Below are 13,768 nucleotides of genomic sequence, written 5' to 3'. Positions count from 1 at the left end.
TTTGTATTTGTTTCCATTAAGTGTGAGGTTAGAACGCGTTCCTTTTAATTAGCTTTAAGCTGCAAGCTCTTAACGAGGTAAATCCCCTAATGGCATTCACATTTTTGTGCTGTAATTGCTTGGCTGCTTTTGGCGCCCACTCTTAAAGTTGGCGCAAATATTTCGAAAAAAAAAACCGAAAAAAAAAAACGACAAAATGAAACGCTTTTGGTCAAAATGAGTTTTACGTATTTGGCTCAAACAAAACCGCGACAACCACGCAAAAAATACAAAACTGAAGCGTTCTCAACTTAAAAAAAAAAGTAGATGTAAAAAAAACACACACAAATTGGAGGATTTTTACGATGCGACACACAGAAATTTTCAAGGCGATCTTTAATATGAATTTACATACGTGCGTGTGTGTGTGCCTGTGTGTGTGTGTGTGTGTGTGTGTGTGTGCACACACAAATTTAACAGATATTTATTGACAACTGCTGGAAATGACGAAATGAACGAGTTATTTGCGCGACTTTACTTAGTTTGAAACGTCCCACACGCTATATTATAGAAAATCCGTGTGTGTGCGTGTGTGTGTGTGTGTGTGTGTGTGCGGTAAAAAGCATAAAAGAAACGCTTATACATGGAAATATACATATTAACATATGCATATGGAAATTGACGGACAGTCTGGCTGACATCTATGCAAATAAGTGCGACGAGCGCAACGAAATGTCAACGTCAAGTACACGCATACACACACACACACATGCATATGTATATGTATTGATATATTTCATATAAATATGCGCAATTGGCGTTCGATGCGCAGCTGCAGAGACGCGGCCCTGGCTTGAACTGCAGCCTGGCAAGGTCACACTGTTCGAAATATAAGTAGAATATAAGTAGAAGCCAGCGTGAAGCGTGTTTCTCTTTGTTTTTTTTCTTGCTTGGCTTTGACGCGCTTATTGGCCAATTGGCCGTAACGCTTAACTGGCCAAACAGATGTTGCGAAAATGCCAAATATAACGGATGAGCGCGCAAATAACTGTCGCATTCCATGCACCGTTGCGCCTTGGAAGTATCGAACGTATATTGGAAATGGAAACTCCTGCCGTACGCTCACAATTCGTTCAGTTTTTGTTGTTGATTTGCAATTTATCGCACATCGATCAACTGTTCGATACACACACACACACACACACGCACACACATGGGTATATTAGCAGGGCGTGTTTTGGTGTTTTCTTCGTTGTTTTTGTTTATCTGCCGCGCGCAACCACAAAACAACAACAAACGTTGCAACTGGGCAACGCGACATGGCGACACAAACACACACACACCCACGGACACGGACACGGACACAAAAAAAATACCAATACACATACACACACGTACCCGCAGCGAACGGTTTGGAGGAGGCGCGCAAAACGTTGTTTTTTTCGTTTTTGTTGTTTTTGGCCGTCGCGTTTTTCGCGTTGCGAGTGCTCCGAGCCAAGCTAAATGGTTTGTTGTCGTCCGTCCGTGCCAGATTCACAACTGATCTACCTGCTGCTCGCTAGCTGCTCGCTGCTCGCTGCTGCTGGCTGCTGGCTGCTGTTGTTGGCTGTCGCGCACAGCCAAATTGGAATTGGCGATCGAGCGCGCGCGCGCGCGCGCGTGCGTGCGTCTGTGCCCGCTACCCGCTCGCAATCGATCGCATACAGTTGCTGCACGTTTCCCATCCCCTTGGAGCACGCCCTGCAAATCACATTCACAACAAGCTTACCTTTTGCGGTCCATCTGCTCTGTCAGAAGCGCAGCGTACACGGGCACGGCCATTCATACATATATGTAAGTCACATAACTGGCGCTCTCCGTGGAGCGCGAGAGAGCGTGCGCTATTGTCATGCAATGTCCAACACTGGCCAGCCATTGATTGTTGTTGCTGCGCCTCATCAGGTTTTTCATCTACACGGAGAGCAGCGCCGACAGAGAGAGAGAGAGAGAGAGCTGTTGCTGCTGCTGCGACAATTTTGGAGCTGGGCTGAAGGTTAGCCGCTTGGAATGTTGGCCCGGCGTTGGCGTAAGCGTTGGCGTCGCCAGTGAGAGCACAAAATTTAGACGAAGCGAGTGAGAGCGAGACACCCACAAGCACACACACACACACACACAGATGCTGTCATGTCTCATTGGCGGTTCGTAGAATCGACTATTTAAAATACTCTTCCGGCTTGAAAACAATTGGAACTCGGAAATGCCTTCGTTTTGGCACGCGCTACGTGCAGTGCCTGGGCAAGTGTTGCCACACATGCAAGAAAATATATATATGTGTGTACAGTGGAAACTCGCTTGAACAGAACGACGTGGTTTCAGGCCCATTTTCTAAAAAAATAGTTTTAAACCCAATAAATATAATGAAAATTGAAAGAAAAAAGATTAAATAAATAATAAAAAAAAATTAAACTAAAAAAAAAGCAAATAAAGGTTAGGCGAGCTTTACCTGTAAAACATATAAACTATATAGATGTCGTTTCTTATTTATCACAAATATGCTTCACTTATTTTTAGTGTGTTCCAAAATTTTATTCACTTTTTGTTGTGTGACGAACAAATTCAACGAAAGGTTTCAATTTTTTGTTTTTGTTTGTTTTTTTTCTTACTTAATTTATGGATTTTTTGAACTACTGAGAGTTAATTGAATTGAGGATTGTTTTCTGTTTTAAGGTGTTTTTTTTTTTCATTTTCGAAATAGCAGCTAAGCAATACGAAGAAGGGCACATAATTTTATCGTTTTTATATATATTTGTTTTTCTTAAATTTTCTTCTTCTGCTTTTTTATTTATTTTTTTTTTTTCATTTGTAAGTACATAACCTCAAAAACGTTAAAGCAGAGAATGTAACTGCGCTTTGTGCGAAGCGCCCAAAACGTGCTCACAAACCGTTAAGCGAAAGAAAAACGTTTTGGAAAATCCGAAAAAAAAAAAAAGAAAAACATTGCGAGAGTCTATTTATAAACACATTTTGGGCGCATTTCGTTGACAATTTTGCGAATATTATGTATTATTTTATGCATTTCTGCTTGTCATTTTGCAAGGGTGTGTGTGTGTGTGTGCTGTGTGTGTGTGTGTGTTTTATTATGGCTTAGGCTAAGTACAATTTGTGGCTTATTTGTTTTCGTTTTTCCAATGTGAAACAATTTCAAATGTATGTGATAATTATTAAAAGAAAAATTTTGCAAAAATGTTGGTGATGTTTTTCGCTCAGTGTGCGTGTGCATGTGTGTGTGTGTGTGTGTGTGTGTGTGTGTGTGTGTGTGGAACAGATCTTTAAACTAATTACATAGACATAAATTATGCTAAAGTTAGCGCGAAAAGCATTTTAAAAAATATATGTATATATATATATGGGCGCAAGGATCGCACTAAATTAATTAGGACATTGTGAATTTGTTTTTTTTTTTACTTAATTTTCTTGTTGTTTTTGTTTTTGCCTACAAACTAAATATCGGCTCAGTTTGTCTGAACAGACGGCAACCAAATTTTGTTTTCTTTTTTTTTTTTGTTTTTCATATATATATATATGCTATATTTATAATATTTTTGTTTTCCATTTAGTTTTTATGTAACTGGATGCACTTTTCTTTGGAGTTGGTATTTGTTGTTGTTGTTGTTGTCATCTTTATGTTGCGCCCGTTGTTCGCTTTATTGCGGCTCCACTGTAGATTTATGCCTGCTGCTGGCCTCATAGACACATATACATACATACGTACGCACACACATATATATATATATATATATTGTACATATACATAATCTGTTGCTGCTGTTGTTGTTGTTGTTGTTGTTGTTGCTTTAACTACATCTTAACTCCTCCGTTCTCCGGCTGCCTGTCGCTCCGGCTAGCTGCTGCTGCTGCTGCTGCTCTTGCTCCTGCTGCTGCGGCTGCTCCGTTTATTTATGCGTCTCATAATCGTTTGAGCATGCGCTTTTTCTCCTTGAGCAACTTCTCCTTCTTCTTGTCCTGCAGCTTCTTGTCGAGGCCCGCATGCTTCTTTGTCGAGGGTCCGTCATCGTCTTTGGCATCGCTGGCGCCAGCGCCGCACTTGGCCGGCTAAAAAGTGTATACAATATATGATTAGAAATGTTGTCTATTGGATTTGGTTGTGGATGTGAATGTGAATGTGTCGCACACCTGTGCATGTATCTCGGTCATCATGCGCGCCCGCTGCGAGTAGTCGTCGTAACGTTCGAGCAGCATTTTGCCGGCCTCCTCGTTGAGCGCCGATTCGGGATTGGGCACAATTAGCAGGCATTTGATTGTTAACAATATGTGCTTAATGCCCAAATCTGGTTTCCAATCCTTTTTCAGTGTATTCACGCATATCTCGCCATTCGATGCAACATTTGGATGGAAAATTTTGGTTAGGAAATATGCCTTTGGCGGCGTTTGTGGAAAATCTTTGCTCAGCGTCAATTTGACACGGAATATACCAACGGCATACGGTGTGCCGGCTGGGCCATCTATCAATGCCTGTATATCGGTGACATCGCTCTCATTGATCAACACCTTGATGCCCTCCGGTGGTGTTGTCTCCATATCCTGCAGTTCCTTCATCACCTGCCGTATGGTCTGCGGCGACAGGTTCTCCACATTCGAATATTGCTATATATTTTTTTTTGATAAAAGTTAGTGTTTTTTCGATTTGATTCACGTTACGCTATTTGTTTACATTACCGAACTCATGGCTGGCGCGTCTGCTGCGTCCGCTTGTGCCTGTATGCGTGTATGTATATGTATGTGTGTGTGTGTGTAGCTGTGCGTGTGCTTGTGTATTGATATATATATATATGTGTGTATGTATGACTGGCTCTCAAGGTTTCCTTAATGTCTGCTCTCAACTGTCCTGAAGCTCTGCTCGTTGGCGGCGCGAGAACCGTATTTTAAAAGCTTAGCTACTAACTGTATTTTCACTGGCGTCGCGTCAGCGTCTCTTGTGTGTGTGTGTAAGGGCGGGGGATAGCGGGGCGGGGGTGTAAGTGTGGTGGTAAGAGAGAAAACGTTTTGCTCTGTTTTCGTTTTCGTCTTCGTTGCTGTTTTTCCAATTTGCGCCCGTTTTATATTTGCTGCCTCGTACTGTATGCTTGTTAGTTGTTTGTATATGCTTAAAACTGAAATCGATTTGTTTTCCTATTTGGTTATTGGCTTCTCGAAACATTTAAAAAACAAAAAAAAAAAAGAAGCACACACAATTTCTAGTCAATTGCACACTTCACGCTCAACAACAAAACACAAAACAGCCTCCATTTACAGAAACCCTCGTCGTATGGTATACGCTACAGTGTCCGGCTATATTGACTTTGCACTATGCTCTGTCCACACGCTTGTCTCTCACCATTAATTGGTCGTGTCAGAAGTCAGTGTTGGACAATGACAGTGTGTATTTGTTTGATAATCGGCAAATTAACTCTAATAATTATTTGATCTTGTCTAAATTATTATTAATTTTCTTCTTTGATAATGTGCAGTGTATGCAAACGTGTACTCGGTCCGTACCATCAAGCAGCTATCTATACTCCTTTCATGCGCATGCACTAGTGTTGTCCCGCTCGTGTTTATCGAATTGGACAGTTCCGCAGCAGTTCCTAAAGTATTCAGTATGAATTCATTGTAACAAAATAAACTGAAGTTATAGTCAAAATATATAGGTTTTCAAAATGTACACATTTTGATGAATAACGTATATTTTATTTGCTCTTGTTAATGTTTTATTTAATGCAATTGTGCAATTGGCGTTGCCACATTGTATGGAAAAGACTAGGGCCGGTGGTTAGTTAGTATTTTAAAATGCCAAAAATATCGATAAATCAAATTATACGTTGCGTACAAATTCAAAGAACTTTGCTGTATTTATTATGTTCACCTGATGCATAAATGTAAGGAATTCACTTGCATTTAGATCTTTGTAGCAACAATGAGTGCCTGAAGCTATTATTTGTCGATCTATGTACGATTAATTTACACCTTTTCAAATATATCGATATACATGTATGCAACAATTGTGGTGCCGATCGCTGCAAGAAAAATCGCGATGTCTCGATGTTTTTTTACACAAACGCCAACGCATAATTTAGTTTTAGTTTAGATTTTTTCGAATTATAATTTATTATACAATTTTATTTAAATTCCCTTGGCCACTCAACGTTTGGCTACTGCTGGTGGTTGGCGCCGCGACAGCACTTGAATGAACAACACGCACTGCATCAGTTGTGCGTTGGTGTTGCTGTGAATTTGTGTGTGCAATTGGAAGTGGAATTGTGAAGTGGTCAAAATAATGTCGAAGAATAAAATAAACACAACCGCGGCGACGGCAGCCAACGCTGAAACGAATCTAATTGAAGTGAAATCAAAGGTGAGCCAACAACCCAACAAGCAGGGTGCAAATGCATCAGCAGCACAATGGAATGCCATTGGGAATGCTGGGATCTGCGGCACAGCTGCTGATTCATGCCAGCCACAAATTGTACACATTCGTGTTGTTGTTGTTGTTGCTGCTGCTTCTGCTGTTGAATGTTGTTTGTGTGCAGCAACAGTTGGCGGCGTTGCCAGCTCGTCGTCAATATACATATGAGTATTTCGTCAAGTTCATAGAAATTAACCGTTGCTTTATTATAGTTCGATGCCGAGTTCCGACGCTGGAGCTTTAAGCGTCACGAGCCCGAGCAGAGCTTCGATAAGTTCGCCAACCTCATCGAACAGCTGCACAAGCTGGCCAACATACAGTTTCTAATACTCTACATTGATCCGCGCGACAACGACCTGTTGCCCATCAACAACGATGACAACTTTGGGCGTGCACTCAAAACGGCCCGTCCTCTGCTGCGCGTTATAGTCCAGCGCAAAGGTGGGCATGGTTTATATAGATTATCTAGAGAGCGCTAGAGAGAGAGAGAGAGATGATATTTTGTATGATCATTTTTATAGACGATCTGAACGAGTATTCCGGCTTTGGCACGATGAAGCCGCGCAATCTAATTGGCAGCATACTTGGCCATACGCCAGTTAAGACCAAAGCCCCATCGATATCCATACCGCACGATTTCCGTCAGGTATCGGCCATCATTGATGTGGACATTGTGCCGGAGACGCATCGGCGTGTCCGTCTGCTCAAGCACGGCAGCGACAAGCCGCTCGGCTTTTACATACGCGACGGCACCTCCGTACGTGTGACGGCCAGCGGCCTGGAGAAGCAGCCGGGCATTTTCATATCACGCCTGGTGCCCGGCGGTCTGGCCGAAAGCACCGGCCTGCTGGCCGTCAATGACGAGGTCATCGAGGTCAATGGCATCGAGGTGGCCGGCAAGACTCTGGATCAGGTAGACCGTAGCGCATTTGCTTCAACTAGCCCCATTTACTAACCCCAGGCATCTGTTATAGGTTACCGACATGATGGTCGCCAATAGCTCCAATTTGATCATCACCGTCAAGCCGGCCAATCAGCGGACTCTGACGTCAACGCATCGCGGCTCCTTCTCGCGCAACAGCCAGCTGTCGAGCGGTTCGCATCATACGAATCATACGAACACCTCCGATGAGCTGGAGCACGAGGATCAGGATGATATTGTTGACCTCACTGGCGTTACGCTCGACGAGAGCCCCACCAGCGGCGGCGTCGGAGGCGTCACAGTCACAACAAACACACACAGTCATCAGTTGTCCTCGTCGCCATCGACGCATCACAAACAGGCCGCCTCCAATGCGTCCACAATTCTGGCCAGCGATGTCAAGGATGGGGTCTTGCATTTGTAAAGCGCGCAAAAAAAAAAAATACGAAAAGAGGAAAAACAATAATACGAAAGGCAGCAGGTCACACACACACACACACACACACACACACACGCATACACATTAATTATATATAATATTGGGATTATATATGCAGTCCACATTCCACATTTCGAACGTTTCCAGTTCCCAGGCATATTATGTTTTTTAAATTAATTTTTCACACATATATATACAGATATTCCTTGATGTCTTACACTAGTTAGAGTGAGCAGGAATATAGAAGAGCGAGCGAGAGAGAGAGAGAGAGAGCGAGAGGCAGCTTTCAGTTGTAATTGTTTATGCCACGCCCACGCCCACGCCCTAGACATGCCTCGAACTTAAACATTGCATTCCATTTATGTACTTTGCGGCACACACACGCACACACACACACACACACCCTCACACACACACAACAATTAAACATTTTGTATGTACTTACAACCTTAGCTAAAAATTTAAGCAAAAATGTTTGTTTGTTCCGTCTAATTTCAATTAATTTTTTTTGTTCTAATATGTTTGTAACGTGTGCGAGCTTAAGAAAAGTGTTACTTAATATTCTTAATATATATTGTATTTTATTTTATTTAATATCTTATTGTATTCCGCTTTTAAACTGTGTTTTCTTTTCTTGTCCCAATCAAGTTTTGTGTTTTTTTTTTTTTTGTATTTGTACTCGTCTTTTTTTTACGTCTAAAGTTGAGAATTAAGAAAAAACAAACATAAAAAAAAAAAAACACCAACAGCGCCTTTAAAAAGAGAAAGAAAAATTAGCAAACGCATAACGATATACCTAGACTATACTATACATATATATATATATATATATATTTATATATTATAGATGTTTTTATACACGTTTCTATTCAAAGTATATATCTATATCTATATCTATATATATATAAACAATTAAAACTGCAGACTTGAAGTTAACAAAAGAACACATATGAAAGACATATTTTAGATATATATACACACACACACACATACACACACACACAGAGAGACACATGCCTACAACATGCATAGACATCTAGTGTTAAGCCTTTCACCAAATACCTATACCCTATACCCTATACGCTATACCCTATACCCTATACCCTACACCCTACACCCTACACCCTATACCCTATACCCTATACCCTATACCCCATACCCTATACACTAAAAAGCAGCAGCTAAGCATTGTTAAAGCGACGAGCATATAATATAACTAATACAAATCGAACAACTATAAGATTATGCTAAAAAGACAACGAGAAGAAGAAGAAAACAACATCTAAGAACAATTAAATATTATTGTGCATGTATTTTAAATAAATCCCTAGTGAACTTTTTAGTGCACTGAAAACTTATCAATTTGCGAGTTTTAATCCATATCTCTGCCAGATTCTAAAAAACGAAGCCCAAAAGTTGAAGATTTAAGCAAAAACCTTGCTAAATTTAAATAAAATATTGGTTTATGTTTAAAAGTTAACAATTAAAGGCGAGCGATAAATTTGTTAATGTTTTTTTTTTATTTTGCGAATTATGGACAAAAATGAACGAACGTTATTTGTTTTCTTTTGTTTCTTTCTTCTTTTTAGCTATTTCATATAGCGTAAATGGAATACATGGAATATTTATAATATTTATATATATATACGTGTGTGTGTGTGTGTGTGTGTGTGTGTGTGTGTGTGTGTGTGTGTGTGTGTGTGTGTGTGTGTGTTGAGCCTAAAACTAGATGAAATTGTTGAAATATATAATTGGGTTTTTCTCTTTTGGCCTTCTTCAAAATATGTTGCAGTTGCATTCTTTTTACAGCGAATGAGGAATTATACATTTAGGTACACAGACGGGGACACAAACAGCGAGAGGGGAGGAACGGGTCAGAGGAACAGAGATAGATAGACAGACAGATAGAGAGAGAGAGAGAGGAGAGAGAGATACACAAATGCAGGCTTACAAAACTAGTTACTTGTTTATAGTTAACGTTTATGGTTTAATTGGCAGCCAGAGAGGCTTAGTCGCTGGCCGCATCACTGCCAGCTGCCACATTGGCCGCATTATTCTCGAAACATTGCCAAATGGTGCGTGCAGCAGGCCGATCCTCGCTGTGGGCATTGGTGCACAAATAGAACAGCTCGACAACACAATTGTAATCATCGCTGAGCTGAAAGGCAACCGGCAACGGCGGCCGTGTGCCATACGCCTGCTCCACATGCGTCAGAGAATAGTCGGAAATGTCATTCTCTTTGGTATCGTCCTCATCGGTGTAAATGGACGCATCGTCGGCGCACTCTTTGCCGCTGGACACGTCCGGTTGCGTGTGTGCGGCGCTCGTATGGCCCTCGTCCGAGTAGTTGAGCTGCTTGCGCTGCGGCAGCTCCTGTGAGCTGTCCAAGTCAATGATTGAGCTGCTGTTGAAGGCCGCGTCCAGTTCGAGCGTGTGCGGCGGCACCAGCGCCAGCGTCTCGTATATGATCAGGCCAAAACTAAAGATGTCAGCTTTGCTGTCGATGATCTCCACCTCGTCCATGATCTCTGGCGGCGACCACAGTTGCGTGCCTGTCAAAGATCGTCTCATTAAGCCCAACTTGGCGCACTTTAAAAGCTTCATGCCAACTTACCCACATATTGTAGATGCGGATTTTTGTGAAAGTTAATCTCGCCATTCTCATCGAGCGGCAGTGAGACGCCAAAGTCGCAGAGCTTGCAGATTTCAAACTCGCCCTTGACCAGAACGTTGAAGGACTTGAGATCGCCGTGCAGCAGACGCGCCTCGGTGTGCAAAAAGTCCAGAGCATGGGCAATGTCCATTATCATTTTGAATGTGTGTTTGGCGGGCAACGGTCCAAGATCCTCATCGTGACGCTCCTCCAATATGGAGCCCAGCGACGTACTGCACATTTCCAATGCCAATGCATCCACGCCCTCCGATGATTTGATAACGCCCCGAAAGCCAACAATGTTCGGATGATTCAACTTGCTGTGGAACAGACGACACATGATATATATGTAGGTTTATATATATATATATATTGAGCTCTTGTTGAGCGCTCAACAACCCAGCTGGAAATTTGGTGCTCAATGACATTGAAAAAACGTGCATGACGATCTCGTTGACATGTCAGCGATTGTGTCTTGCCTGTTGACATAACAAAATCATCTGACATTTGTATACACAAACAAATGTCATCGAAAGCAGTTTAATCAGTCGGTACATGACGATCTCAGTGACATGTCAACCAGCTCGTCTTGTACTATAGAAGTACAAAACAAACAGAGATTGCCCGGACATAAGACTCTACTCTACAGAGACTTCTCTACATCAGCGAGCTGAAGGCTTCCATGCCTAAGCCGGATTTCTTTCATCGGCAAATTTCCAACTGGGTAACGACCACAATTGTGTACACCAAATGCACGCACACATGTGCGACGCAGCAGCCTCACGCATATGCACACGCATGCATTCGCACATACACACACATACATACGCACACATACTGTCAGCCACCGGCTCGCCCACGTGTGTATACACCGCGTGTGCGTATGCGTGTGCGTGTGTGTGTGCGTGCATACGGTGGTATACAACATTATACCATGGAAAATACATATGCATATGCAATCAGGCCACCGAAAAACGGCGTACAGTGAAGGACCCACCGCAAAATGGCTGCTTCGTGTATGATGCGGTCATTGTAGACTGGATCCTTTTTGGCCCTGGTGCGCTGTGTGATGCGCTTAACGGCCCACGGTGAACGTATGCGTCCCAACTTTGGTGACCTATCCAGGCGATAGACACTGACACCGGTGCCGTGTCCAAGTGTTTTCAGCATCGGTGATGGTGGTATTCGTATGGGTGTGCTATTGTTCTGCACATTCTCCATGTGCAGGTTGCGCAGTTTGCGACGCGGCGTGTCCATATTGCTTGGAATACTTGTGTGATTGGCTCAGAGATTGTCAGAAATGGACGAAATAGAAAACAACTTGATATCTAATGTGACGCGCACAAAAATGCCGTTTAATTGAAAATTAGGGATGGCTAGGAATTGCTATCGATTAGCAGCATTAATATCATCGATAAACACGTTTATCGTACTCGATGGCAGCTTCGATCATGTTTCTTTTAATAATTAACTGCTTGTTTTGCATCTCAAAAAAAAACAACATATCTTTTCAAAAGCATCGAGCATTGAGAAATTTTGGTGGACAGGCTTACTAATTAGTACTTAAGCAGCACATTGAGTACTTGTTCACAGCGATACTTTCGGGTATCGATTTTTCATTTACTCAACTGTTACAATTATCGAATAACGGTTGGACTGTTTGAACGTGCGCAGCTTAGTTGCAAGAAAAAAATTATGATTTATTTGTGGACATTTAATGACATCAGCTGAGCTTAACTTTTGAATGGAATCGATATTTGTGGCCTGTGCCTATCGAGTGTATTCGATTGATGGGTGACAACTGTAGCTTTCACATTCCAGCCGTTTATTATTAATTCCATTTAATTGAGTGCGCTCCGCTTTGCTTGGCCAATGTGTTTTTTGCGTTTTCTAATGCAGGCGCGTTCCACGCTCAGCCGCGTAAGTAAAAAGCAACCGGCCCATGCAGCAACAATATGCTTCCCAGCTCACTTTCGCACAACAATTACAGTATCTACCCGAGAAAGCGGCCAGCGCCAGCCCGAGCTCGGGCTCCGGCTCCGGCTCGAGTTCAGCTCGGCAATTGGAGGCGGGCAGCACACGCAAACTGCATCTGGTTATGGGCAATGAGTCGTGCGATCTGGACTCGGCGGTTTCGGCCCTAACACTGGCCTTCATCTATGCCCAGCGGGAGCAGGGGCACGACTATGTGCCGGTGCTCAATATACCGCGGCTCGATTATCCGCTCAAAACGGAGGTGGGCCACATGCTCAACAGGTGCGACATCACTGAGCAATTGCTGCTCTTTCGGGACGATCTGCCCCAGCAATTGGCTGGCGATATCAATGTCATTCTCGTGGATCATCATGTCAGCAATTTGGCCAAGCATGTTGTCGAAATACTCGATCATCGACCGATGGAATCAAATCCGGCCATGCAGCTGCTGCCGGAGCAGTGCGTGCGCCACATTGAGCCCGAGCTGGGCTCCTGTGCAACGCTCATCGGCGAACGCTATTTGGCCGAGCAGCAGCCGCGCTCGAGCCGAGTCACCCAGCTGCTGCATGCCACCATATTGCTGGACACGATTAACTTTGCGCCGGCTGCCAAACGGTTTTGTGCACGCGATCTGGCCATGGTCGAGCAGCTGGAGCTGATGATGCTCGAACCGGAAGGCGGCCAATTCGATGATGCCGAGAATAAGCGACGTCGTCGCAGCCTCTTCGATGAGCTGGTGGCCGCACGTGCCGACATTAGCCGGCTGACGCTGGCCGAGGTGCTGCGCAAGGATATGAAAAAGGTGCAGACCGAACACCATACGGTGCCCATGGCCGGGCTGCCGATGCTGGTGCGCGATTTCATCGAGCTAAGCGATGCGGAACAGGCAATACGCGAATTTGCCATGGGCAGCAATCTGGCCGTCATACTGGGCATGTTTGTGCCGCCCGGCCACGGTCAGGTGGTGCGCGACGTGGCGCTCATCTCGCTAACCGGCCAGACACAGCTGGTGGAGCGTGTGCGCAAAGCGCTGCTCGATTGCCAGACGCCGCCGCTCAATCTCCAGCCGCACACGGTCGATACGCACTTCATGGGCGGCTGCTATTTGCGACAGCACAATATACAGGCCACGCGCAAACACATTCTGCCCGTGATCAAGCGTGTGCTGCTCGAGATGGAGGCCTCACAGCGCTGCGACTGCGACGATGTCTACTTTTTCAAGGAGAAGCCCAAGCTGGGCCTGTCCTAGACGCAGCACGCAGCCGCCGCAAGTACAAATCCGTGCAGAAGAGTTTATCGTATTATAGTTGGGGCGTCCATAACCGAGTCCGAGCTGCATCCAAGCCAAAACTGTTGTA

General features: G+C 43.7%; 5 protein-coding genes across 5 annotated transcripts in view; 2 read left to right on the top strand and 3 right to left on the bottom strand.

Annotated features, from left to right (window-relative positions):
* LOC115768784 overlaps positions 1-1,489 on the bottom strand; it is a 32,878-nt gene extending 31,389 nt beyond the window's left edge. Inside the window, exon 1 of the mRNA XM_030713481.1 lies at positions 1,368-1,489. The gene's annotated coding sequence lies outside the window, so the exon portion shown is untranslated. The remainder of the gene's footprint in view (positions 1-1,367) is intronic.
* A 1,730-nt stretch (positions 1,490-3,219) lies between these two features.
* On the bottom strand, positions 3,220-5,644 carry LOC115768783 (ubiquitin-conjugating enzyme E2 S). The gene is made up of 3 exons (XM_030713479.1): positions 4,696-5,644; positions 4,153-4,623; positions 3,220-4,071 (listed from the first exon to the last, which is right to left on the bottom strand). The coding sequence occupies exons 1-3, from the start codon at positions 4,702-4,704 to the stop codon at positions 3,925-3,927; spliced, it is 627 nt and encodes a 208-aa protein (XP_030569339.1). The 5' UTR covers positions 4,705-5,644; the 3' UTR covers positions 3,220-3,924.
* A 423-nt stretch (positions 5,645-6,067) lies between these two features.
* Positions 6,068-8,438, top strand: LOC115768761 (partitioning defective protein 6). The gene is made up of 4 exons (XM_030713451.1): positions 6,068-6,370; positions 6,634-6,862; positions 6,943-7,334; positions 7,396-8,438. The coding sequence occupies exons 1-4, from the start codon at positions 6,293-6,295 to the stop codon at positions 7,765-7,767; spliced, it is 1,071 nt and encodes a 356-aa protein (XP_030569311.1). The 5' UTR covers positions 6,068-6,292; the 3' UTR covers positions 7,768-8,438.
* A 1,038-nt stretch (positions 8,439-9,476) lies between these two features.
* Positions 9,477-11,783, bottom strand: LOC115768786 (lymphokine-activated killer T-cell-originated protein kinase). Its single transcript, XM_030713483.1, has 3 exons — positions 11,434-11,783; positions 10,398-10,756; positions 9,477-10,335 (listed from the first exon to the last, which is right to left on the bottom strand). Exons 1-3 carry the CDS (start codon positions 11,691-11,693, stop codon positions 9,791-9,793), a joined length of 1,164 nt encoding a protein of 387 aa, XP_030569343.1. The 5' UTR covers positions 11,694-11,783; the 3' UTR covers positions 9,477-9,790.
* A 434-nt stretch (positions 11,784-12,217) lies between these two features.
* Positions 12,218-13,714, top strand: LOC115768760 (exopolyphosphatase PRUNE1). The gene is made up of 2 exons (XM_030713450.1): positions 12,218-12,356; positions 12,427-13,714. The coding sequence occupies exons 1-2, from the start codon at positions 12,309-12,311 to the stop codon at positions 13,657-13,659; spliced, it is 1,281 nt and encodes a 426-aa protein (XP_030569310.1). The 5' UTR covers positions 12,218-12,308; the 3' UTR covers positions 13,660-13,714.
* Positions 13,715-13,768: the final 54 nt, after the last annotated feature.

This window comes from Drosophila novamexicana, unplaced genomic scaffold (genome assembly GCF_003285875.2).
Source record: "Drosophila novamexicana strain 15010-1031.04,08,12 unplaced genomic scaffold, DnovRS2.1 tig00002012-arrow-arrow-pilon, whole genome shotgun sequence".
NCBI lineage: Eukaryota > Metazoa > Arthropoda > Insecta > Diptera > Drosophilidae > Drosophila > Drosophila novamexicana.
This window is presented reverse-complemented; position numbering and strand designations above follow the sequence as displayed.